Genomic DNA, 24,066 nt, shown 5'->3' with positions numbered 1-24,066 from the left:
AACTAAATTAATTTCCTAAGCAAGTTTTTCCAAATGTTCTCAACATTACAGACTGCTTTTGAACACAAGCACAAAATGTTCAAAAATCATTTCCTTGGATATTGCATTGATTATAATAATAAATTATACATCCAACTTGAACTATTCTGAAGCACACGGACCTGATAAAGGCTTTGCCTGTGTTTACATGGGTGTGATACTTCAACTCATCACCTGACACAACATGCTCCCATTCCATTAGTATTAATAAAGTGCTTTGTGTGTGTGCAGGAAGTCACTGCTGTCATTAAAAATGGATAGAGCAGCATCTCTGCCTGCAGCTGTCTGTGTTGTTGTTTTTCCCCTTCATTGGATTTGGTCCTATCTTTTTTTCTTTATCGCTCGTTTTATACTGTGTGTGTGCGTGTGTGTGTGTGTGTGTGTGTGTGTGCACATACTTACCACACATTTACATCTGATGCATTTTTCTGGTAGTAGAGTAATGTCAGTGCTACGGTTTTTACCACACCTGGGAATCATAAAGCAAAAATAACCACACACAGCATTTCCATTAGCTGTGTAGATGCCACCTTGATGTGTCACCATGAGGCACCGTGTAACCACCATCTAATGTGAAAATTAGCATTTTATGATTCTTACTTGAAAGTGACAAAAAAAATCTTTGAACAAAATTGAGGCCAGAACAATCCCTTGGAGTTTTGCCCACAAGGGATTTAATTTATAATTAAAAATATAATAATATCCCCATTCTTTTTATTAACAAAAGAAAATTTTGTTTGCAAAGAAAAAGGCAGCTCACTTCATAAAATGTTATGAAAAAAATTGGAACATTACACATTTCTCCTTACATTCCTCCTTTTGAATAATACTTAAAAGATGTGGATGGATGGATGGATGGATGGATGGATGGATGGATGGATGGATGGATGGATGGATGGATGGATGGATGGATGGATGGATGGAGTTATAGTAGGCAAAAAAAAACATGGGACTAGCTATTGCAGACCAATGTTTCAGGCATCAGTTTAGAAAAAATATTTTACAGGATAATAAAAACCAGACTAAACATCAACATGTGAACATTTTCTAATATAGAACTGAATATTTAATGTTGTGTACTAATTTTTTTCTCAACTGTTTATTTTCAACTGTGTGTAAACAGGCCAAGAGCATTTTTGAAGAAGCTAAATTATAATAATGCAGTGTTCAATTTCCAATTTTTTTCTACATTCCATCTGCTTACTGCTCTTACATTTTCAATTTGAATGTATGTCCAAAGACTTTGCAAGATCTAAGCAACATGCAGCTCTTTCAGAAAAGCTCACCTACATCTTAGTAGTTTTTAATCCAAGGTAGCTCAAGAAATGTTGCACCTGTTCTTGATATTTTTGCAACACATCATCAATATGTGTTCCTGGGTCTGTGGGGTTAGAGAATACTGAAGAGCTTGGTGTTTATTCACAAGAGTCGTGTGCACTGCCACGTACTGTCGAGGAGTCAGCTGTGAAAGGTGTGACATAAAGTGTGATTTTGGTGTTTAAAGTGGAAAAAATCACACATTTCCCTGAGGTAACACCTGTTGGTAAAGACAGCTGAAGCTGACAAAACCAAAGTTCATGATCTGCCCTTTCAGAAACAGACAAAAAGAAATACCAGCATCTATTTCTAATCAAAGAGGTGACACATGTGGACATAATGTGAGACTGCAACGCAGATGGAGCACACGCAACTCTCATTGGATGGCATCCATGGTAGATCTATGCTAAACTCCTGGATTAATTAACCATTTAGAGTAGTAGGACTATCTTTAAAAAAAAATTAAACTTTCAGTTTTATTAGCTACATGTTCTCAAAATAACTGCTTTTATATTTATGATGTCAAAATTATTGCCTGCTCCAAAGTTTATCATAACTAAAGCACGTTTGAATTATTCTTCACTTTTTGTAGGCTGACTAGACTATCTAGGAACCTTTAATGAGTAATTCATGATTATTATTATATTTTTTTTAATAATGAAATGCATACAGATATTACTCTGGACACAGGTCCATATTTAACGTCCGTCCGGTGAGCAGGGTGGTAAAGAAGGTAAAGATAAAAATCTCAGAGCTCACTGTTAGAAGACAATACAAACAAGTGGCATGTTGGAGATCTCTAGATCTACAAAACAACCGTTAGTCACTTATCCACATGCCAACTCGTCATTCAGGGGGCAAATAAAAACGTCTGTCCTGCTATCAGTTTGCTAAAATTTGCGGGGACTTCAACTGGAATGGTGTTCTTTAGTTAGGATAAGGTTGAACTTTTACAGAAGAGATAAACAAGAGAAGCTGCTGCGGAACAACATGTTGAAAAGAAATGCATCTCCACTGTTAAGCAGAGTGGAAAATGTGTGATGCTGGGGGCCTGTTTCTTTTTCAAAATGCCCTGTGAACCTCGTTGGAGCATATGGAAGCATGAAGACTTTGAAATAGCAACGACTTCAAAACAGAAACTTTGAACATAATTGTGGACCTAAACAGATGATCAAATCAACAAATAGAGAGAAAATCAACCCTCTTTCATGGTCAGTTCTTAGATTCGCCTTCTGATCCTGGGTGGAGAGTTGGAGAGAAAAGGGAGGAGCCGGGAGTTGTAAATATGTAAATTTGACCATAATATATTTTATTCCACCATTGTGCATCTCAAATATCTTAGATCAACATTGCTGAATAACCTAAGAGCCCTGATAAAAATCTGCTTTCTGATTCAATCCAGAAGCACAGAGAAGAAAGTAACATAACTACAAAAAGAACTGATATCTGACTTGTTTGCACTAATTTAATGTCACAAGCTGGATATCTGCTTAAATCTGAGAGCTGATGCCCAAAGTGACTATATGTGTGAGAGTACGACTGGATATTGAAGTGTCTGGACTATAAAAGTACAAATCAAGGCACAATTAGATTGAATTACAATGCCATCATTAACTTCACCCAGCAATCTCAATATCCAGTTCAATATTAAAACATGACCAAAATTTGGTAAAACGTAAAAGTGTGGATAATCACAATTGAATGTAATGTCTAAAGGAATCCTCTTCATCACCTGATACACACATGCACACAACCCCACTGTACCCCTGTGTGTGACCTCCTTCACCTCCTGTCAGCTGTCTTCACTATCAGAGGGACGACCCTCACTGTCTGATCACATTCCCTCCATCTAGAACAGCTGCAGCATCTACAAGCTTTGTTCTTCAGGTGAAATAAAGCCTCTGATCTGAACTCTAATTACCTTTTTAATAATATCTCTAACAAAAGAATTGTACAGTCAAATATTGCCCTAAGAAACATTAATGGAAAGCTGAAATGGAATAAAGCTAGAGAATACAACACACTTTCTTTCTTGCCTTTTCTTTCATTTTAATGTGGTCGATGTGGTAGGAAATGTGCTAATTCAGTTTTTTTCTGCTAGCTTTGCATTAAAGATGTGTAAAAATCTTTGACATTATTCATCAATAATGACACACGCATAATCTCACACAGGCAATTAGAACAATGTGGTGGAATATCCTCAAAAACAGAAACAGTCTTTTTACATGAAGTCATATTCAATAAATTAAAATATTAACGAAAAGTTTATTATTTCATGAGTGAAAGACACTATACTGATTAATTACACACAGACTGATGTTTTCTGTTATGACCTTACAGTTTACAGCTAATGAAACACATTTAATATAAAAATATATGTGCAACTTGTAGGAGGCGCAGGTTGCTACAATCGATAGTAGCCACACAGACACACCTGCTACAAGGAAACGAACGCACTCAGTACAACGCTTTCATTCTATTGGCTGAGACGTTGCCAGGCGACGGTGCTTTTTGTTCCAGAAGCAAGCAGAAAATGTTTTGTAAGCCAGCAGAGTCCAAGCAGAGACTATGTCTGAGCGCCAGGAGGAGTTTTGAGTGCAAGCATTACAAGTTTTGAGAAGAAAGACATAAAGTCCTGCTTTCAAAATAAAAGCAGGACTTTTAAGAGCATTAAAGGTTTTGAGAATAAAAAACATGAAATCCTGCTTTCAGACTGAAAATGTGTGCTCTCAAATTATTGCAGAAAGATTCCCCCATAATGCCCTGATACTTAAGACTGAAAGCAATGTGAATGTGAGAAACAGGTCCACAGCATCATAGATCTTCCTCTGTACTCAACAAAGGGCATAAGGAGCTTTTCCACATTTCTTCTTTTGTTTCTCTGCAACAATTATTGTTGCAGAAAAGCTAGCTAGGTCTTATCTAACCAAAGTTTCCAGTTCCAAGTGGTTGGGAAGTTTCATACTTTTTTGTTTGTGATGGTAGGACAGAAAAATCTTTTTGTGGCATTTCTCCCAAAGCTTTAAATGTAAATGGTTTGGAGAGGTGGTGACCACAAGATGACAAGTTCTCTCACACTAGAGATAGTTTATTTCTTTTTTTAATTATTGAAATTTATTACTTCACTTACCAATCTGATAACCCAGATAGCTGAAAAGATAAAAATAGATCCTCTTCAGTCTTGTGGTCAGCAGCTACAACAAATATTTCTGTTCACATGGTTTACTTCTTCAGAAACAGAGGTTCGTTCCTATGAGTAAATTAAAAAGGAGAGTCTGGTGGAAAAATGTTGTGTAATCTGCAATAAAGGCTCAACTTTATTTAAGGCGTTTTACATATGACTACCTGCATGGCCAATAAATGTGGCCGGCACTGTAAGGTCACAAACCCTCAGCTGTCCATAGGTAACCCCGACTCCTTTCAATTATGATCGCTGCCAAGTCTGAACATGGAGATCTGCGCTGCCACCTTGTGGTCGTTTCATAAAACAACAGTTCAAAAACATGGAATTGTGGCAATTCTGTGTTTTCAGCTCAAAACTGAGAACGTAAACGTTTGAAATTTGACCAAAACTTTGTGATAACTAACAATATAAAGTATAAACTACAGACAGTGTGAAACTGGTTGGTTTATTTGCCTTTCTTGCCCTTGCCCTTGCCTTTGCCCTTCCCCTTTTTGCCCTTTTTGCCCTTCTTGGTCTTGCTCTTCAAGGCCTTGCGGACAATGTACCCTCTCCAACAAGCCTGGATGATGACAACAGCTTTGATCTTCTGCTGCAGCTTCCTCAACTCTTCCTGTCTCTTCTCTTCTGCCAGACGCCTCTTCTCCTGGATCTCATTGTACTTCTCCTCTAGGGTATTATAGGGTTCTTGCAGCTTCCTCACCTCCTCCAGCTCCTTACCATAATTCTCTTCCATCCGTTCCAGCTTGGTCTGAGGAAAATGTGAAAAGATGTGAAAGAATGGAGAAGTAATGTGTATTTTTAATAGGCCTCACGGAGGAAGTAGTGGCCTATTTTTAAGATCCATGAGAACATTTATTTAAAAAGTATCATTGTCAGGTAACTGTATTTACAGGACTTTAGTATTTACTGAATGCCAGCTTTGAATATAATGTATTGTTAAAAATAAATAAATAAATAAAAAAAATAAATAAAAAAAACATTTTTATGTCTCGAGGAAAACTTTGGCACTTGGCAGCAGCTGATTACCTGGATTTCATGCATGTCCTTGTCAAAGGTTTGTAAAATGTTTTCAGTTTCTTTCCTCAAACCGTCATTTTCCTGTCACAAAAATAAAGAAAGCAGTGTCAGCTGCAGTGCACCTAAAAGGTGTTTATATCCCTCGATTTTTTCCCCCCTAACAGCTAATTTTTAATATGTTTAATTGAATTTAATGTGATACACCAACATAAACTACATCATCGTAGTGAAGTAGAAGGAAAGACTAAAAAGCAAATAAACATCTAAAATCTCTCAAATCTTTTAGGTTATGTGACTAACAGCACTGATTTTTATTTTTTATATGTCAAGAATCAAATTTATAGGAATAGGGAGCATTTTTAACTCTCTAGAACTTCACCTCTGCTTTAGCTGCGTTTTTTCTTGGTTTTCATATATTTCCGTTTATTCAATAATGTTTTCTAATGAATTTCCTGAGGGCATTTATGGAAGAGCTAGATTAAATGACAAGCAACTGGACTGGTTACTACGATAATTTGTTTAACCGGATTTCATTCAGAAGTAACAAAGAAGAGGGGCTGAATGGTTGCCACTATCAGATGTTTGTATATTTTTAAAAAAATTAAAAACATGCATTATTTCCTCTCAACTTTACATTATTGCACAATAGTGTTGGCTCACATAGTCTGTGGATGCAACATAAAAAATGTGCACAAACTTTTTTTCTGCAAACTCACTTCCTGCAGAATTCTCTCTGCCTTTCTGTTTTCAGTCATCAAGGTGAGGAGCTCCAGGTTCAGTTGATCTGCTTTTTCTGCGAGATTCCTTTTCTCAGCACCTAATATAATCAAATATATCTTCTCCTGTTCCTCTTGGAGAGTCAACTCATGCTCAGCTTGCAAATGTTGCTCTTTTAAATATCTCTCCAGGTTCTTTATCTCACGCTCCTTCTGTAAGAGCTGCAGGAATGACAAAAAAAGGGGCTTGAATGTGTCAAAGCGAGCTCTTGAAGACAGGATGCTTACGGCATCCAGAATGATTACTCACCATTTTATCCAAGTTCTTCAAGACTGTAGCCGAGTCTTCTTCCTCTAAACCCAGTAGCTCCAGAGTTTTGTCGAGAAACAAAGGCTGTTGTCTCTGGGGTACCCGCAGCTGATTTTCAGAACACAACCTTTTCTCCACATAGCTGTGAAACATCTGAAGCATTCTGATTAGTACGCGCTCATTCTTGTCTGCTTGACCTAGACGTTTTTTTAAGCTCCAAAAAACATTTGGATGGACTCTGAAAAATCTTAGCACATCTCTGACTGAGTTTTTTATCTTCTCTCGAACTTGAACTATCTCTCTCTTCTTTACTTCTTCTGCCTGTTTGGCTGGCAGCCCATCTGGCTTCTGACATTCAAGCATCAGCAGTCTTTCCACTAATACCCGATGTGCTTGAAGAAGATTACACAAGTCCTCATCCACAACACCTGACACAGCATAAAACTGGATGATCTTTCCAAGAATTGCTGTAATCTCAACTTGATTGATGCAGTTTTTCAGTACTCTTGAAATACATTGAGCTTCAGAAGAGAGCTTCCTGGTTGGCTTGAATGAAGAGTCTTCTGTTGTTGTTGTTGTTGTTGTTATTGTTGTTGTAGTAGTTGTTGTTGCTTCTTCAGCTAACATGTTGTCGCTTGGTGGCATTCTACGATTACAAGAATGAGAAACACTGATTATTAAATCATACAGTATATTAAAAAATATTTTTGATTGATAATTTATTGTAACCTTTTAAAATATCCACTGATTTGAGGTTTATTTTAAACTTTTCCAAATCTCCACGGAGGCCTGATCTAGCCTCTGGCCTGGCCATGCAAGTTTCTTAATTACATATAGGGTAACTAATTGTCTTGACTCATTTTAAATGCTTTTAATACTACCAGTAGTTGAAACAGTAGGATTCTGTACAAAGGATCTTGTTGTGACGCCCATGATTACTAGGTCTTTCTCATTTCTGTCAAAATCTCAACAACATTGGAAGGTTATACAACCAAACTTACTCATACCACTGACAGATTTGGAATTAAAATTAGATTGATTCAATTACAACTGAAGGTGAAAATGTGAATTTAAAAAGTTTTAACATTTTTATCAAAATGGTGGAAATTGAAAATGATTTCTAACCATCTCAACAATCAACTTCTTGTAGTTTGCTGAGCAGATTTTTGCACGTGTCCATTGGTGTTGAGAGGATTTATCTTTGATAATGGCCTCCAAGTGAAGTCTATACACATTCAGTAAAATTATCTCGATTTAAAGACAACTGGCATTTTTCATTTTCATTTTCCTTCTCCTCTCTTTCTTTCTTTCTGCCAGTCTTTTTCTCTCGCATATGTAAATCGGTCTTATGATCCAAACTATGATAAAAGGGAGAAAAGAAATCTAGTCCTACCGCCAGGATCGCTCCGAGGGTCAATGTTTTTTTCTGTTGCTATGACGACACTGTACTTGACTTCCGGTTCGTGGTTTCGAATTCGGCTAACTGTACATGGACTTCGCGTTTTCTAAGGTTTTGAGGTCGACAACGCCATGAAATCCCCCTCATTTTTATTTTTATTTTCAGGTTTTTTTTTTCAAGAAAGAAAGAGAGACGAATCTCTCACAAACAGACTCAGTGCTCTATGGCTCAGTATCGTTGTTTTAAAGAGATGTCTTTTGTCAAATGATTGAGGGCGGATTTGGCACACGCACTCTTCATTCATCAGTTTTTAAAATGTGTCAATTAAAAGTAATTACGGTAATCATCTTCGACTTTTATTTTGAAAATCCCCTGCCGTAAATTCCTTTAGTGTCGGGAAGGTCTGTTGTTGATCTAGGATTTCATCTATTGTTGTTTCGACGCTAGTGTTATCGTAGAGGGAAAGGTGGGAGGTTTAAAGGTGGGCGCTATGAATTAGATCAGGTGTCCAGGTGTTGCCTTCCTTTCTCGGTGACAGGTGGTCCCAGCAGTTGTTGTTATGAAGCGGGCAGCTTGTGAATTAATTATGATGCAGAGATGGACCCAGACAGACAGCCTCAGCTCGTTAGCCTGAGGGGCAGGAAGCCAGTGAATCGGTGACATATGTTTGAATCGGTAAACAACCCCGTTTCTCTTCTCTGTCGCCGAACGTAGTCCGTGCTAACTGGACATTTGACTGTAAATACATGCACCTGTAGCAGCACAGAGTACGCAGGCAGATAACTCTGTTAGCTAACAAACTACTGTTAATCCTGTTTGTTTGTTGTTGGTTGTTTTGTTTTTTTTTCTTCTTCTTTTTTTGCAAATGTGCGTTTGCGGTACAAACTTTGTGTTTATTTAGTCACTTTTGGCCTTTATTGTGACTTTCGAAGCGGATTTGAACCTATTTATTTGTGATTATGGAGTCTGACGACGATGTGCCTCTCATCTTGACGTGGGACGAGGCAAACAGCGGTCTGCTGAACGAAGAGGAGACTGAAAGAGGAGACCAAAGTAAGTCTGAGCAGTGGAATTGCTTAAGCTTCGCTCAATGACGGTGTGTCTGGTCTGGTGCTGCTGTCATTGTTTGATATGCACTTCCTGTTAGGACATGCACCTTACCAAAGCAAATGCAGTTAGGAGACGGTGCAGTTCTACAGATAGACACAAGGAGCCTTCATACAAATTGAATTTAGGTCTTAGAATAGTATCTTGCTAGTTCTACTTTTTTTTTTTTTTTTTTTTTTGCTATATCAAATTTTAATCGAAACCTGAAATTTGTCAGTCTTTATTCCCGTATTTGCTAAATCTTAAAGGTAACTGTTTTTTTTTCTTTGTTTTTTGTCATTTCTGAAATTTCAGACTTTCATTTACTTTTTCAATTTTTGATTGAATATTGTGAAACGTATTGTGAAAAATCTGGTTTTCTCATTTCCCTTTTCATTCAAAACAAAACAAAACAAACTCCCAGTACTTTCAGTCCATAAACACAATATCCATTTACATATTTTTGTGCACTTTCTTAAGTTTAAAGGCTTTCTAATGTTATTTTCCCATCCAATTTTATATTCAAAACAGCTACCTGTATCAAAGAACCCACCGCACATATATGCTACTGTACTTTATATTAAAGGGCAAAAGGTCATGCCTCAAACAAAACCAAAAATCAATATTGTGCAGGAAAAGTGTGACCAGTGCATCTCTAAGATATATAGATATCATACTTGTGTGTCTATATATATATATATATATATATATAGCTCCTTGTCTGCTTACCATAATTGCCTCCTAATGTTGTAAATATTCTGCACATTCTGATCGCAACGATTCAAAAATAAATGCGGTATATTGTCCAGAAGACTTGGTGGGAAGATATGCAGCGTTATGGTCCTCCTGTTGCCTTTGTTTCGCTCACATAAACTACAAAATAACCATGTGAGAAACAGCTGGCTCAGCAGACCGCCCCCTCCCCACCCCTCCCCCAGTCCCTCCCGGATGTTCCTGGGGGGGGCATGTGTGTGTTGTGTTTATGAGTGACTGCAGGGTGTGTGTGTGTTTTTCCTGTGAGCTCACTGGATCACTGTCTCCTGCTCAGCGGATGAACAGGAAGAAGAGAGGAATGTGTATTTCCTTTCAGGACATCTAGGAGTGGTTTATGACAGAGAAGTGTGAAACTTTTTGCTTTTATTTGTTGCTGCTGGAACCCTCTGGAAACGGGAGGGAGTTTGAAGGATAATGCTGCCATACCACCTAGAGTGAGGAGTCACATGCCTGGATTCAGGAGTAGAGCTTGAGCTGATCTAGAAGCGGATTTACTTTTTTCTTCTTTTTTTTTTACTGGCTCTGTGGCGTCTGTTTGTGTCTCTGCGAGGCTGACTTCACCGTGTTTTTCACGCGGAGCTCCAAATGTTTTATTGTTCTCAGACAAATGAGCAATCTGAATGGCTCACATACAGACTCGGGGTCCGACGGTGTCAGGAGGACGCTCAGGCTGCTGCCGGGCCCCAATGTGATCTTCTTCACACTTGAGCTCAATCTGCTGCGGACGGCCAACATCTGCGAGCGCATTTCCGAGACTCTTTCTGTGTTTTGTTTGTGCGTGGCATGAGAGTGACCAGACAGGAAGGCAGAGGAGTAAAATGTGCAGCTTCAGAGGATCACCTGCGGGAACTGCTCATCTAAAAACAATTTGCAGCTCTGGCTTTATTTCCAAGAGTAAATTTACAGAAGCTTGGCATGGAGTTTTTGCGTGACTTTTTGTGTTGGTTTCTGCTATAAGGCAGGATCAATTCCTCTTCTGGTGTGTCTGCGTTCTGTGAGCAGGAAGGAGAAGAAATTGGCATGTCAGTGCTGCACACTCAGCTTCTTCTTTTTAAATATCAGAGTTGAGCTCAAACTTCAACCTCAGCTTGAGGCACATTTCACTGTGTAAATCTTGGTGTCTCTTTACGGATATCGTCACTGTTCTCTCAGGTTTTTCTGAGACCGTGTTTTGTGTCCAGGACTGTTTAAACTTCCGGGATGTTTGAGCGTCTGTGAGGATTTGTTCTGGTCTCGACTCGTGACTCTGTCTCTGGTGTTTCCATCAGGACTGACTGGAATGTTTCTCCATCTGTATCTCCAGATGTTCTCCAGTGCTGCAATGCAATTGGTCTGCTGCTAATCACACAGTTTTTTTTTTGTTTTTTTTTGTTGGACATCAGCAACCTTGATACATTCACATAGCTTCACCAATGGAGTCCCTGTGTGGACAGGGAACTGGTTTCCATGGCAATCAGTCCCGTAACGATGAGAGTCCAGTTGCGTTCTCCTCCTATGGCTTACAGTCAGAGCCTGACTGCATTGGTAGGCCCATACCCGTCTCTGTACTGCTTATGTTCAGGGTTCCTGCAAAATGTTCATATTATAATTTTTAAGGATTAGTATGTAAAAAAATGTTTAGCATCTAAAGTGTTGGACTTTACAGACTTTAGTTTTTTCTTGCAGTATACAATAATTTAAATCTATATTTGGAAAAAACATTTAAGTATTTTTTTTTACAGGAATACATGTCTACGATTCAGTAAATAACTGAAAAGTTTTTTGTGTGGAATAAATGTATATAATATACAACACATTTTTTAAAAGAATTAATGAAACAGAGTTGTATATTTTAAATGTTTGTTTTCTGTTTATTTCTAATTGTGTCGCTTCAAGTTGATAACTTTTATTATTCTTATTACGCAAGTACAAAAAGTGAAGATTTTACATGCAGAAAGGGGATTATATGAAGTTATGGTCTAGGCAATGATGGGAAAAGGCTGACTGACGCCTCTGCCAGATCAGAAGCTAACGTCAGCATTTAGTTGTTTCACGATTTTATTAAACATACAATTACTTCAACCAGATATTTTGAGCCTGGAATTTCAAAATGGGAAAGTTGTGGAGACCCCTTGCATGTGTTTGTGTCAATTTACCTAAATTATATCTGCTCCAACTCGCTGACACTTGAATTTCTTTATTTTTCAGATGGAGGAGGCAATTATGACCTAGTGAACAATGCTGTGATTTCCACACCTGGGGCACAGAGCAACAAAACCCAAAATGTGTCTTTAAAGCAAAGCTGGGAGATGAACTACCAAGAGGCTGCCATATACCTGCAGGTATCACAAACATTTTAATGAATGTTGCCTTATACGGGGGGGAAGGGGTTTGTTTTGCACACACACTCACATGATCAGTTAACAGCTTTATGATAGCTCCTGGGCTAAATATAATTTGCAGATGCATAAACCTTGGACTACAGGAGGTAATAAATCTAGTTATAGAACCATATATGTTTGCTGACTACAAATAAAAGTGCAGTAGCTCAAATATTTAATAATTAAGAAGCTTCCATCTAGAATTTGAAGTAATTAAATGGCCATTAGAATAAAAATAAACTATTTGTATATCAAACTTTGCTCTGTTGTCCTGTCAGATGAGGATGTTTTACCGTCTATGTTTTGAATTGATCTTGCAGGAAGGAGAGAACAATGACAAGTTCTTCAGTCACCCTCGAAACCCAAAAGCGCTGGCGGCGTACCTGTTCGCCCACAATCACCTGTTCTACATGATGGAGCTGGTGACGGGTCTGCTGCTGCTGATGCTGTCGCTGTGTGAAGCTCCCGCCGTCCCCTCGCTGCGCCTGGACGTCTATGTGAGTTTTTATCTGACTTCTTTTAAAGTTCATCGTCTCAACACAAGCTATCCCAAATAACCCCAAAAATCAATCAATCAATCAATCAATCAATCAAATTTTATTTGTATAGCACATATCAGCAGCAAGGCATTTCAAAGTGCTTTACATAATTAAAATAAAAACAGCCTCTAAAACAAAAATGGCCTCTGATTTTACATAGAGTGATGAAAGTCAACACAACATACTTGTGAAGTAAAATAAATTGGATAAATGGTTTTCCTTTTTTTTTTTCCAATTAAAATTTTGAAAACGGAGGAGTATGTTTTTCCTCAAAGTCAAGGGAACAATTTCTTGTAAAATATTACGAAGGCCTGTTAAATTCATCATCTGGAAATAGAAAAAGGCTAGCACAACCGCTAACCAACAAAGATATAGCCTTCCACCTGAGCTACCAGACTGGGCAAGGAAAGAATTAATCAGAGAAGCAGCTAAGATTGTAACTCTGGAGGAGCTGCAGAGTTTCTTTCAACACCAGAAAGAAACCTAATGACCCTAAGCATCCAGCCTGAGTTACAATGGAAAAGTTTAAAGTAAATGTATGAGTTAGAATCACCCACAGGTCTTTAGTCCATTGAGATTTAGAAACTTGATATTCACAGATAGAGCTTGAACTGTTTTGCAAAGAAGAGTGAGGAAAGGTTTTAGTATATTGACATGCGAAGGTGGTAGACATATGCAGCTTGACTTGGTGAGGCTAAAGGCAAATACACGCCACACTTCAGATTTTTATTTATAAAACTATTTATCATTTTCTTGTCTTTTCCCAGTCACACGCTAATTCTCCTTGTTGAAGTTATTTGCTGTAGAGACAAAATACTCCAGGGAGTTTGGATACTTTTTCAAGGGTTGTTTTTGTTACTTAATTATCTGTAGAGATCAGCTTCAATGTATTCAAGCACTTCTTTAGACCCAGTTGTGTGTAAATGCTGTTGTGTGTGTGTGTGTGTGTGACTCCTCTGTAGGTTCATGCCACTCTGGAGCTGCTGGCTTTGCTTCTGGTGGGATTTGAGCTCTGCATGAAACTTCGCTGGCTAGGCTTCCGGACGTTTATACGACACAAGAGGACCATGGTGAAGGTGCCCTGACGTCTCTGATATCTTCTGTGTCTGCAAAGTTTCACACATGTGTAACTGGTAAACATGTGGTTACTGCATTGCGTTTGTTTTGTTTCTTCCTTCTGTTGCAGGCGAGTGTGCTGCTGCTGCAGTTTGTGGAGGCCATCGTGGTTCTGATCAGACAGACGTCTCACATGCGAGTGACCCGAGCTCTGAGACCGATATTCCTGGTGGACTGCAGATACTGCGGTGCTGTGCGCAGGTGGCTGATGATCTAAATGCACACACACATACACACACACGAACACACTCACGCAGGGGAAGCAGTTGCTACTTTGCAGGGTTCCTATGCTTTCTTTCTTTCCTTCTTTCTTTCTTTCTTTCTTCCTTTCTTTCTTCCTAATTGAATGTTTTTTCTTTCTTTGTGTTTTATTGAATTACGCAAGTGTGCACACTAAAAAGATGTTACTACATTCATGTGTTTGATTATTGTCAATCATCTGCTGACAACGTATCTTCCCATCCAAACAGAAACTTGCGTCAGCTCTTCCAGTCTCTCCCATCTTTCATTGACATCCTCCTGCTCCTGCTTTTCTTCATGGTCATATTCGCCATCTTGGGTAAGAATTGGTTTTGATTTAAATTCCTCCTATGCTGCTTTTCAAACGGAGGTAATAACGTGATCTGGTTCGAATTCCCTCCAGGTTTCTGTCTCTTCTCCACAAACACAGCTGACCCGGTATGTCGACTCACTGGTTTGCCTGACTGTAGTTTATGATCGTCATGCCAGCGTGGTTTGGTTTCCCTCTTGTTGTGCAACATGCGTGTGTTCACTCAGACTCTGCCCTCTCACCACAGTACTTCAGCTCTTTGGAGAACAGCCTCGTCAGCCTGTTTGTGTTGCTTACCACAGCAAAGTAAGCAGAGAATAATATTATTTGTTAATTTTTTTTTTCCATACCTGATGTCCAGTCAGTATTTTCTAGTTCTTCCACAGTTGCATTTTCTGAATGTTTTTGGTTTTGGTCGGTACGACTGAGCTTTTCTCTCGTAGCTTTCCTGATGTGATGATGCCAGCGTACTCTAAGAACCGCTGGTCCTGCGTGTTCTTCATCGTCTACCTTTCCATAGAGCTCTACTTCATCATGAACCTGGTACGAAGATTTTCACTCCTTTAAAACAGACATCACTCCCATTAACGTCAAGGCAATCACACCTTTCTTACAATTATAACTCCAATACGTTTTATTGAAATTTTATGACGGAGCCACACAAAGTTCAGCTTGATTTGTGGAGAGAAAGGAAGGAGCGTAATACATGAATTACAATTTTTTACAATTAAAATCTGAAAGTGAGCCTTTGTATTCAGTCCCTTTTTCTCTGAAGTAACCTGTAAGAAACAAAAAAGTTCTGTTTGTTCGTTTCACTAAAGTTAAATGTTGTAGGGAAGCAGTTTGCAATTGCAGCGCCTAGCAAAACTGTTCTCACCTCCTAGATACATTTTCTGATGCTAAACCCACACACCTCAATGGGACCGACACAAAATAATGCATAGTTGCTTAATTAAAAACTGAAACTTTTCGTATGCATTTGTGTTCAGCCCCTATTTACTTGCATGCCCCCAAATAAAGTTAAGATGTGCAAAGATTGTAGACGCATACAAGCTTTGGCAATGGGATGTGCTTAATTTCACATTTTAATTTGAGATATCAGAGTAAAGGAGGGTTCAGAAAATTGAAAACATCATTCCCCTTTCAGTTTATAATCTTTCGCTACATTTCCATTGGTTTTTCACATAAAATCCTGATAAAATACATGGAAGTCTGTGGTTCCAATTTGACAAAATGCAAACAGGAAAGCGTATAAATTCTTCTTGCCAGGCAGTAAATGAAACTCTTTAATAGGATTTCTTCTCATATTCTCCCCAACCAGCTCCTTGCCGTTGTGTTTGATACTTTTAACGACGTGGAGAAGATGAAGTTTAAGTCTCTGTTGCTTCATAAACGCTCTGCCATCGACCACGCCTTCCAGCTGCTGGTTAGCCGGCAGGTATGTGGGTTGATTTTGGTACAAAGGAATGTGTTTTGCCTTGTTCTCTAAGGCTCTGGGAAGTTGTTGCTAACATTTAAGTGCGTTGCTGTTTTTCTTTTCCCTCCAGAGGCCTATGGGAGTGTCTCTGAAACAGTTTGATGGTTTGATGCGATTCTACAGGCCTCGAATGTCTGCAAGAGACCGTTTTCTCACATTTAAAGCTCTGAATACATCAGGGGCTCCAACGCTTAGGTAATGTCTGGCTGTTTTGTTTGTTTTTTTGTTGTTTTTCTTTATGAATATGTCCTCCTTTGAGATTTACTGGTTTGATATATGATTAGGTCTTTTTTTTTTTTGTTACAGCCTGCAAGATTTTTATAGGTTTTATGAGGTCATTGGATTAAAATGGAAGGTAATTGTCTTTGTGTTCTTTGTTTTATGATGAGAGCAATTTTTATTTAGTGTTGCTTTGGCTGACTGTGATGTTGTCGTTTTGTAAATGTTTTTCAGCCGCGACGAAGTCGAGAACACTGGTTTGACGATCTTCCTCATACAGCCTTCCTCATTTTCAAGGGTAGGTTCTCCGTTTTCGTTGTTAATAGGAGTAACAAAATCAATGCCATGATTCGCCATACAGTGTCTTGCACATTTATGCATACTTTTTTCCATTTTTTCCATTTTTGTCAGTTTGCAACCTCAAATCTCAATGTTTAATTGGCTTGTATGTGAAGAACTAACAGACAAAAATGCTCAACTATGAAGTGGAGAGAAAAAGATGCAATTACGTATTTTTGGGGGGTTTTGCTAATAAAATACTGAGAAGATTGGTATAAGTTTGTATTCAGTTGTCTTAACCCAATACTTTCTAAAACCACGTCCAACTTTACCAACTTCGCACTTCTACAACATTCTTCTTTGCAAAATTGGCTCAAGTTCAGTCAAATTAGCTTCTGTGAACATCAGTTTAGAAGTCCTGCTTGAGATTCTCAATTGGATTTAGGTCTTGACTTTGACTGAACCTTCATAAAACATAAATATAATCTGATCTAAACCATTTAATTGTAGCTCTTACTGCATGTGTGGAGTTGTTTTGCTGATGGTGGGTGGACATGTTCTTGGGTCTGAGGTCATTTACAATAAAACCTCAAACAGGTTCTAATTCTAGGATTTCCCCAAATGTACCTCCGTTGAACTTCCCAAAAAGAAGATCAATGGAACATCAGAGTTTCCTGCCGGTTGTGGTAGAAAATATTGATAAAACTTGTTAACAAATGTTAATAAATGGCTGATTCTGCATTCGATGAGTACTTCTCAAAATTAAATAAAATTGAACATCTTTTCACATCGATGTAATTCGGCAGAATACAGATAAAATCTGCTTTGATTTGATTTATAAAATAATAATTAACACACAACTATTTATCTTGAAGGTTCTATTTATATGGTCCTTCATAGTCAAGAGGGCAACATAAAAAGTTTTGGCGTGTGAAGGAAATAAATAAATCTTACCTAAGGTGAAACACTGAGTCAATCAAGAACAATCAAAATGCGTTTTGATTGTTATTTTATTAAGAAATTAAGCAAAGAAAACGAGCAACGACTCCCCCGGCTAGTCCAGGGAAGTGAAGAAAAGATGAAGGTGCATCACTTTTAATATCCACCAGCCCTCTTACGGAGATGGGAGGAAAAAGGGAGGATCCCACCAGTTTCAGTTTACTTCACAACTCCGGTATTTGCACCTGTAGACTGGACCCTGGACGGTTCAAACCCAGTTCAGAAATATCCGTTACTATGTGCTTCCTGCGAGCTGCCTCCAACATGAAGGGTGCTTTATAGATAAAATTAATTGATTTCTTGATTGTCATAGCAAATGTTTAGGGATTTCAGAATAAAGGTGGCAAAATTAAACCTACACCACACTTATTTACTTATTTATTTATTTATTCTCAATTTATCAATTTTAAGCTCCCACAGACAAGCATCGAAGTTTGTGGTCGTAACATAAAACGGCTCAAAAAGTTTAAATACTTTTGCGAGACACTTTGTGTGAGCGCTTTTGTCCTCTTCAGGCATCCACCTGGTGGTGAAATCCAAGGCCTTCCAGTACGCCATGTGTAAGTATCAACATCATCGTCACGGCTCTCCCAGCTTTCGCCTGTTCAAACTCTCACACTGAAGCCTTGGTGTTGACGTCTGCAGATGTGGTGGTGGCCATTAATGGTGTGTGGATCCTTGTGGAGACGTTCAGAATGAACAGTAAGACCTCTCCTGCAAACACACAAGACGCATCATATGACAAACATAATCCTACCTGACCTCCGACCTTCCTCCGGTTCTGCAGGTGGATACTCTTGGTCCGAATTTGTTCCCGTGAGTTACATCGTTTTCCTGACGAGTGAGTAGAAATCTGCCGCCTCCCTCTCACTGACAGACGTGGCATAGGTGTAAAAACTGCACATGATTGGATGTAGGCGATTGCAGCTGGCACTAATTCCTCCTCTGCTCCGTCCCGGTTTTAGTTTACGGTGTGGAAGTGCTGCTGAAAATAGCAGGTTTGGGGCCGTTGGCTTATTTCAGCTCCGGCTGGAACCTGTGAGTGAAACCCTGCCTGAAAAAAAAAAAAAACCTAAAAGTTTTACGAGTAGGTACAGAAAACATCCCGTTTCTGTGTTCCTCTGCTTTTCGTCGTCCAGGTTTGACTTCTCTGTGACCGTGTTCGCCTTCTTGGGGCTGGTCGCGCTGGCTTTCAAAATGGAGCCGTTCTACTTCATTGTAGTTCTTAGACCGTTCCAGTTGCTCCGGTTTGTTTTCCTTGTTTCAAAATCAGGCCACACGTTTATAGTTCATTTTATTTAGATCCGGTTTTGGTTTTCAACTCAAATTTCCATGCTCCTGTTCTCCCAGGCTCTTCAAGATAAAGCTGCGGTACCGCAACGTGTTGGACACCATGTTTGAGCTTTTCCCCAGGATGGCCAGTCTGGGCCTGACTTTACTAATCTTTTATTACTCCTTTGCCATCGTGGGTATGGAGTTCTTTGCAGATGTGGTTTTCCCAAACTGCTGCAAGTAAGTGTCACTGTTGCCTGTGGAACTTTAATTTTTCAAATTTAAAAATATTAAAATGTCCTTTTTGTTGTACTTTTTTATTGTCATTTTAGCACCAGCACAGTGGCAGATTCCTACAGACAGATCAACAAAACGTTTGGCAACAAAACAGTGTTGGACGAAGGCTATTATTATCTCAACAATTTTAACGACATCCTCAGCAGCTTTGGTAATCCTTTCTATAATTTTTACCTTTCGGTACCTTCAGGAAATCATCAGATTTTCCTTAATTTGCTGTGGGAGCCTTACCAAATCTACTCCACCCCCACGGACCGCCAGAGGGCGCTGCTCTAAGCACTGAATGTTTCATTTGCACGTGTCACTCAAGTGGTAATACCAAGAAGTCACACCTGTGAAACAGATTTCTCTGAACCTCAGCCACGTGAACATCCAAGGCTCTGTTCCTCTTTTTGTCTCATGCACGCGTTTCGTTTTGCATGGCTGCAGCCTCTTGGTTCTTGGATCATTTAGTTGTTGTCGGACATTTTTTTACTGCTGGCTGCATTATTGGCGTCATTGCACCTAATCCCGATCACGACTTCTGACCACTGTGTTTATTTTACACACTGTGGACAATTTTAGCCAACTTTAAGATAACAGTTTTGTGTTGAACTAACGGTGCCAGTATGCTTTTTTTTCCGTCCTGCAGTCTAAATGTAGCTGACTACGTCGGCCTCTTGATGTTCCACTATTTACCAATGATTGATGATGGTAGAGGTCACACCTCTTCTCCCTATCTTAGGCCATTTTCTGCTTGTGGTTGGACACGGCTCAGTTTTTAACTCGGATGTCTTCCACTGTTGTGCTTACTGTGGGACCGCAGTCAGAAACTCCCTGCATGAACTGCAGTGTCATGTTCATGCTGTGAGGGTGGCATGGCTGGCCCAGTTGCGTCCTGAGGTTGACAATGACCTTTCAACTTCTGGGTTGGTGGCCCCACCTACAGGCGCTTAAAGCGCTGGAATTAGGCCACGGTCACTGTGGCTCCTTCTAGGAAGAGGCAGGCTAAGTCTGACCATCCCTTTCCACAAGAGTTGAGCAATTGTCCGCAGAAATGAAATCCCTTTTTCATGCACGCCAGATGGACACTTCAATGACTGGGTTCTCTTCTCCACCCTTGGCTGTGGAGGACCATGTGTCTCCGGCTGCCTCTGTTACTCACTTTCAGAGTGGGGAGGCGCAGTCATCATGTGCTTCAGAGACTGGGTCATTCTCCTCATCTCAGAGTGCAGCTAGTGTCAGGTGACAGCTCTATGTAGGGCACCATGCGTATGGCCTTGGGGCAACTTGTTTTGACTGCAGTGAAGGTGACTGTAATCATCGACGGTGAAAGTGTGCTTCTTCTTCCTCTAAGTCAACTTGGAGAAGTTGCCTGATTCAGACAACCACTTTTCTTGGGGTGAATTTGGATTCAGCCTCATTCATCTTTTTTTGAAGGGTGAACAGCATACTCCAAACAGTCAGTCAGTTCAGGCTTGGTCAGGCAGTTTCTCTATGTCACCGTCTTACAGCTGCTAGACAGACTGATGTCAGCCACTCTGGTTGTGCTCTTAAGTCTGATGTCACTTTACAGTGACCAGCCATCGAAATTGGCCAAATTTCGGCCTGGGTAAGGAGTGGCCGGGAATGGATTTTGGTTCAGCTGGAAACAATATGTGCTGCTCTGTCGTGGGCTTTCCCAAGCACATTCACCAGATTTTACAATGTCAGTGTGGCCACCCTCATCCTCTGAGCCAGGTTCTTCTGAGAGTCCTCTGGCCGTTCTCTGTGAGGTATGCGCTCATGATTCCTTGCAACATTTCCGGTTATTAGTCATTCAGTGCTTTCAGCACTCCCTTCTGGCGGTCATCAAGGATTCATAGAGCCGTAGTAAAAGATGTTTTTCTTTTAGCACATTTCACAAAAAAAATAAAATAAATAAAATTCTTTGCACATCTTTCTTTGCATGCTTTTAGTCAGCGCTAGTTATGAGGAGACATAACTAGGTAATCTTTTGAGATGGTTTTCCTAATACTGAGTGTTAAAAATATTTAGTTATCTAAAAAAAAAAAAAACTATAAGAAATTGTTTATAAAACGGGTTTAAAAAATTATGGAGCATTAAGAAAACTGAAATAAAGTCTGTTCCTATGGATGTAAATATGAACAAATAAATGGTTCCTTATGCCAAAGTGTCTTATAAATACATAGTATTTTGAAGGTGATAGTCGTCTGATCTGTATCAATCAATCAAATTTTATTTGTATAGCACATTTCAGCAGCAAGACATTTCAAAGTGCTTTACATAATTAAAATTAAAACAGCATGTAATAAACAGTGAGAGATTTTTTGAAAAAAAAACCTTTCGTTTAATGTTGTTTTACTTGGGCTTTTAACCCTTTTGGGCTTTTGTTTAATTTTGTTTTACTTGGGCGTTTTTTGGGGGGTTTTTATTTTTTTAACGTGTACAGTGTGAGAGAGAGATATAAAGCTGTGTATCTTTTTTTTTGATGTTGTGTCCTGTGGGTCTCCCCCTTTTTGGTTTTTTGTCAACGCGGTTTTTGACGGAGTCTCCCCTCTTGGTTTTGGTTTTTTTTAATTTTCTTTTGTTTTTGTTTTTTTGTTTTCCTTCTTTAAACGTTAACCGTTGGGGGGGAATTAAAAGGAATTTATTAATTGGTTAAAAGTAAAGGTTAAAACCTTAGAGACCTTCAAACCCCCCCTTTTATTCTTATTTTGGCCTTAGCAACTCTAAACATGTGGGTTTTAAGTTGAGATTTAAAGGCGCCCAGTGTTTCGGCTGTTTTACAGTTTTCTGGAAGTTTGTTCCAAATTTGTGGTGCATAGAAACTGAATGTTGCTTCTCCTCGTTTGGTTCTGGTTCTGGGGATGCAGAGCAGACCAGAACCAGAAGATCTGAGGGGTCTAGACGGTTGGTACAGCAATAACAGATCTTTAATGTATTGTGGTGCTAAACCGTTCAGCGATTTATAAACTAACAACAGTATTTTAAAGTCTGTTCTTTGAGCCACCGGGAGCCAGTGTAGGGACTTTAAAACTGGTGTTATGTGCTCTATCTTCCTGGTTTTATTGAGAACACGAGCAGCAGCATTCTGGATCAGCTGCAGCTGTTTGATTGATTTATTAGTCAGACCTGTGAAGACGCTGTTGCAATAAGTTGGCTTTAAAATAAAAAAAGACTTCTCACGTTTTCCCTGCAGTGACGCTGTTTGAGCTGACTGTGGTCAACAACTGGTACATCACCATGGTAAGGTTTAGTCATGAATTAATTGTTGCTCAGAGGTCTCCACCCTGCAGTTTTACTGCTGACCTGTGGGCGTCGCTGTTTGACTGCTACTGTATTTCTCCGCTCTCCCAGGAAGGAGTGACGTCTATGACGAGCCACTGGAGCCGTCTGTACTTCATGACTTTTTACATTGTTACGATGGTGAGCTAAGTTTTCTTTCTTTGACGTATTTCTCTTTTGTGTTTGGTTTGAATGTGACCATAATTTCCATTTTCTTTTTCAGGTTGTGATGACAATCATTGTGGCTTTCATCCTGGATGCTTTCGTGTTCCGCATGAACTACAGCCGCAAGAACCGGGACCCAGTGGATAATCCAGAGGGTGCTTTTGAGTTACTGTGTAGTATTCAGAAAGTGGCATTTTGCTTGTTTAATGTACATAGATACAGGATTTAAGACTTTCTTCATCCTCCCCCCACCCTTAATCTGTTTGTGTTTAGTGAGATGGGTCATTTTAATGTGTGCGGTTGTGTTGCAGATGAAAATGGGATAGTGTTTGATGTGGAGGTGAGGAGAGATGAAGCGATGGCCACCCTGGAGTTGTACAAACAGACATCCCCGACAATGTCTTCGCTCAGCTCTCTGGCTGCTGTCCTCCAAGCTATGGACAAGAGCGGGGTAAGGACATGATCTCTAGGTATTTCTTCCTCTCCATCTCACCATGCTCACCTGTCTCATTCCTGTTTTGTACAGCACACATTTCTGGTTTACTTGGGACGAAGATCAAGAACAAAGAGTGACCTTAGTATGAAAATGTACGAAGAGGAGATACAGGTGAGAAACCGAAGGCATTTTGCTGGATACGGGGTTTTCCAGTAGTCTCCTTTAAAAATGTCCAATGTGTAGTTTTGTAATTTGATCTGACAGACCAACGCAAAGGCGTACGTCGTTGTAAAGTGGAAGGAAAATTTTGCACCAATTCTACAAAGTATTGACCCTGATTAGTAATGCATGCCACACTTTTCAGGTTATTTCTGAAAATGACCAAAACTACACATTTTTCTCTCCTTCCACATCAGAATCCTGCACTAGTTTATGTTCAGTCACATAACATCTCAAAATACTTTAAAGTCTGAGGATGAACTGCTGAGAAAATGTTAAAGTTCAAGGAGGGTAAATACTTCTGCAAGCTGTACTTGGTGTGTAATCGGTTTTGCCTCTCTTCATCAGGAGTGGTATGCAGAGTATTCAAGGGAATGTTTGTCTCAAGAAGATGAAAACCTAAACCTGGATCAGGACAGTCCCGTCAGCAATCTGGCTCCCATCCAAGAACATCAGCTGAACTCGCAGAGCGAACGTCAAAGCATTAACTAAATACGACTGTAGCGAGATGTACATGCACATCATCTCAACAGAGGAAACCTCAGCACCTCCAGTTCCCCCCCAAAAAATCACCATAATACCTGATGTGGGGGAATAAAAACCTGGAGTCTCTTGAAGTGAAGTTGGTGAGAGAAAATGACGCCGTTTTCTTCCTGGAGCTGGATGGAAGTGTTGAGACACGTTGAAGAACCCCCTAAACCAGCTTCTACCGTTTCTTTGTGTATTTATCAATTATAAATGAAATCTGATGCCTTAGTTTAACAGTTCCTCTGACCAGTATTAACACACAGTACTCATGTTATGTACTTTGATCAAGAGAACACTAAACACTCCTTAAAGGTCAACCCAACCACTCATCATGTTAAAGGTTTCTTCTAACTGACTCAGCAGGCTCCAAATATTTTATATAAGCTCTCATTCTGTAATGTACTTGAAAGTAACAGCAGATTTTAATAAACTATTCAAATAATGAAACACGTGAATGCATTGTTGCTGTGTTGTCATCATGATGGCAATTTAAAAAAACAA

The 24,066-nt window shown here is 39.4% G+C and overlaps 2 protein-coding genes across 4 annotated transcripts; one reads left to right on the top strand and one right to left on the bottom strand.

Moving 5' to 3' along the window:
• Nucleotides 1–4,964: 4,964 nt before the first annotated feature.
• On the bottom strand, nucleotides 4,965–7,229 carry drc10 (dynein regulatory complex subunit 10). Its single transcript, XM_016674907.1, has 4 exons — nucleotides 6,584–7,229; nucleotides 6,274–6,495; nucleotides 5,567–5,638; nucleotides 4,965–5,288 (listed from the first exon to the last, which is right to left on the bottom strand). The coding sequence occupies exons 1-4, from the start codon at nucleotides 7,226–7,228 to the stop codon at nucleotides 4,986–4,988; spliced, it is 1,242 nt and encodes a 413-aa protein (XP_016530393.1). The 5' UTR covers nucleotide 7,229; the 3' UTR covers nucleotides 4,965–4,985.
• A 1,129-nt stretch (nucleotides 7,230–8,358) lies between these two features.
• tpcn1 (two pore segment channel 1) lies at nucleotides 8,359–24,010 on the top strand. 3 transcript variants are annotated; one of them, XM_007559221.2, is made up of 27 exons: nucleotides 8,359–8,657; nucleotides 8,915–9,035; nucleotides 12,030–12,163; nucleotides 12,523–12,699; nucleotides 13,704–13,817; nucleotides 13,928–14,058; nucleotides 14,328–14,416; nucleotides 14,501–14,535; nucleotides 14,655–14,713; nucleotides 14,851–14,950; nucleotides 15,729–15,845; nucleotides 15,955–16,079; nucleotides 16,191–16,239; nucleotides 16,338–16,401; nucleotides 17,897–17,941; nucleotides 18,027–18,083; nucleotides 18,169–18,222; nucleotides 18,347–18,419; nucleotides 18,521–18,628; nucleotides 18,732–18,893; nucleotides 18,986–19,101; nucleotides 22,132–22,178; nucleotides 22,290–22,358; nucleotides 22,441–22,537; nucleotides 22,694–22,833; nucleotides 22,909–22,989; nucleotides 23,386–24,010. In XM_007559221.2, the coding sequence occupies exons 2-27, from the start codon at nucleotides 8,942–8,944 to the stop codon at nucleotides 23,527–23,529; spliced, it is 2,481 nt and encodes an 826-aa protein (XP_007559283.1). In that variant the 5' UTR covers nucleotides 8,359–8,657; nucleotides 8,915–8,941; the 3' UTR covers nucleotides 23,530–24,010. The 3 variants fall into 3 exon arrangements, with proteins under 3 accessions (XP_007559283.1, XP_007559282.1, XP_016530391.1); XM_007559220.2 differs by having other exon boundaries at nucleotides 8,359–9,035; XM_016674905.1 differs by lacking the exons at nucleotides 8,359–8,657; nucleotides 8,915–9,035 and adding an exon at nucleotides 11,135–11,366.
• Nucleotides 24,011–24,066: the final 56 nt, after the last annotated feature.

The sequence above is a fragment of the Poecilia formosa genome, unplaced genomic scaffold (assembly GCF_000485575.1).
Source record: "Poecilia formosa unplaced genomic scaffold, Poecilia_formosa-5.1.2 Scaffold103, whole genome shotgun sequence".
In the NCBI taxonomy this organism is placed as follows: Eukaryota; Metazoa; Chordata; class Actinopteri; order Cyprinodontiformes; family Poeciliidae; genus Poecilia; species Poecilia formosa.
Note: the sequence above shows the minus strand (reverse complement) of the source record. Positions and strands in the feature narration are given on the sequence as shown.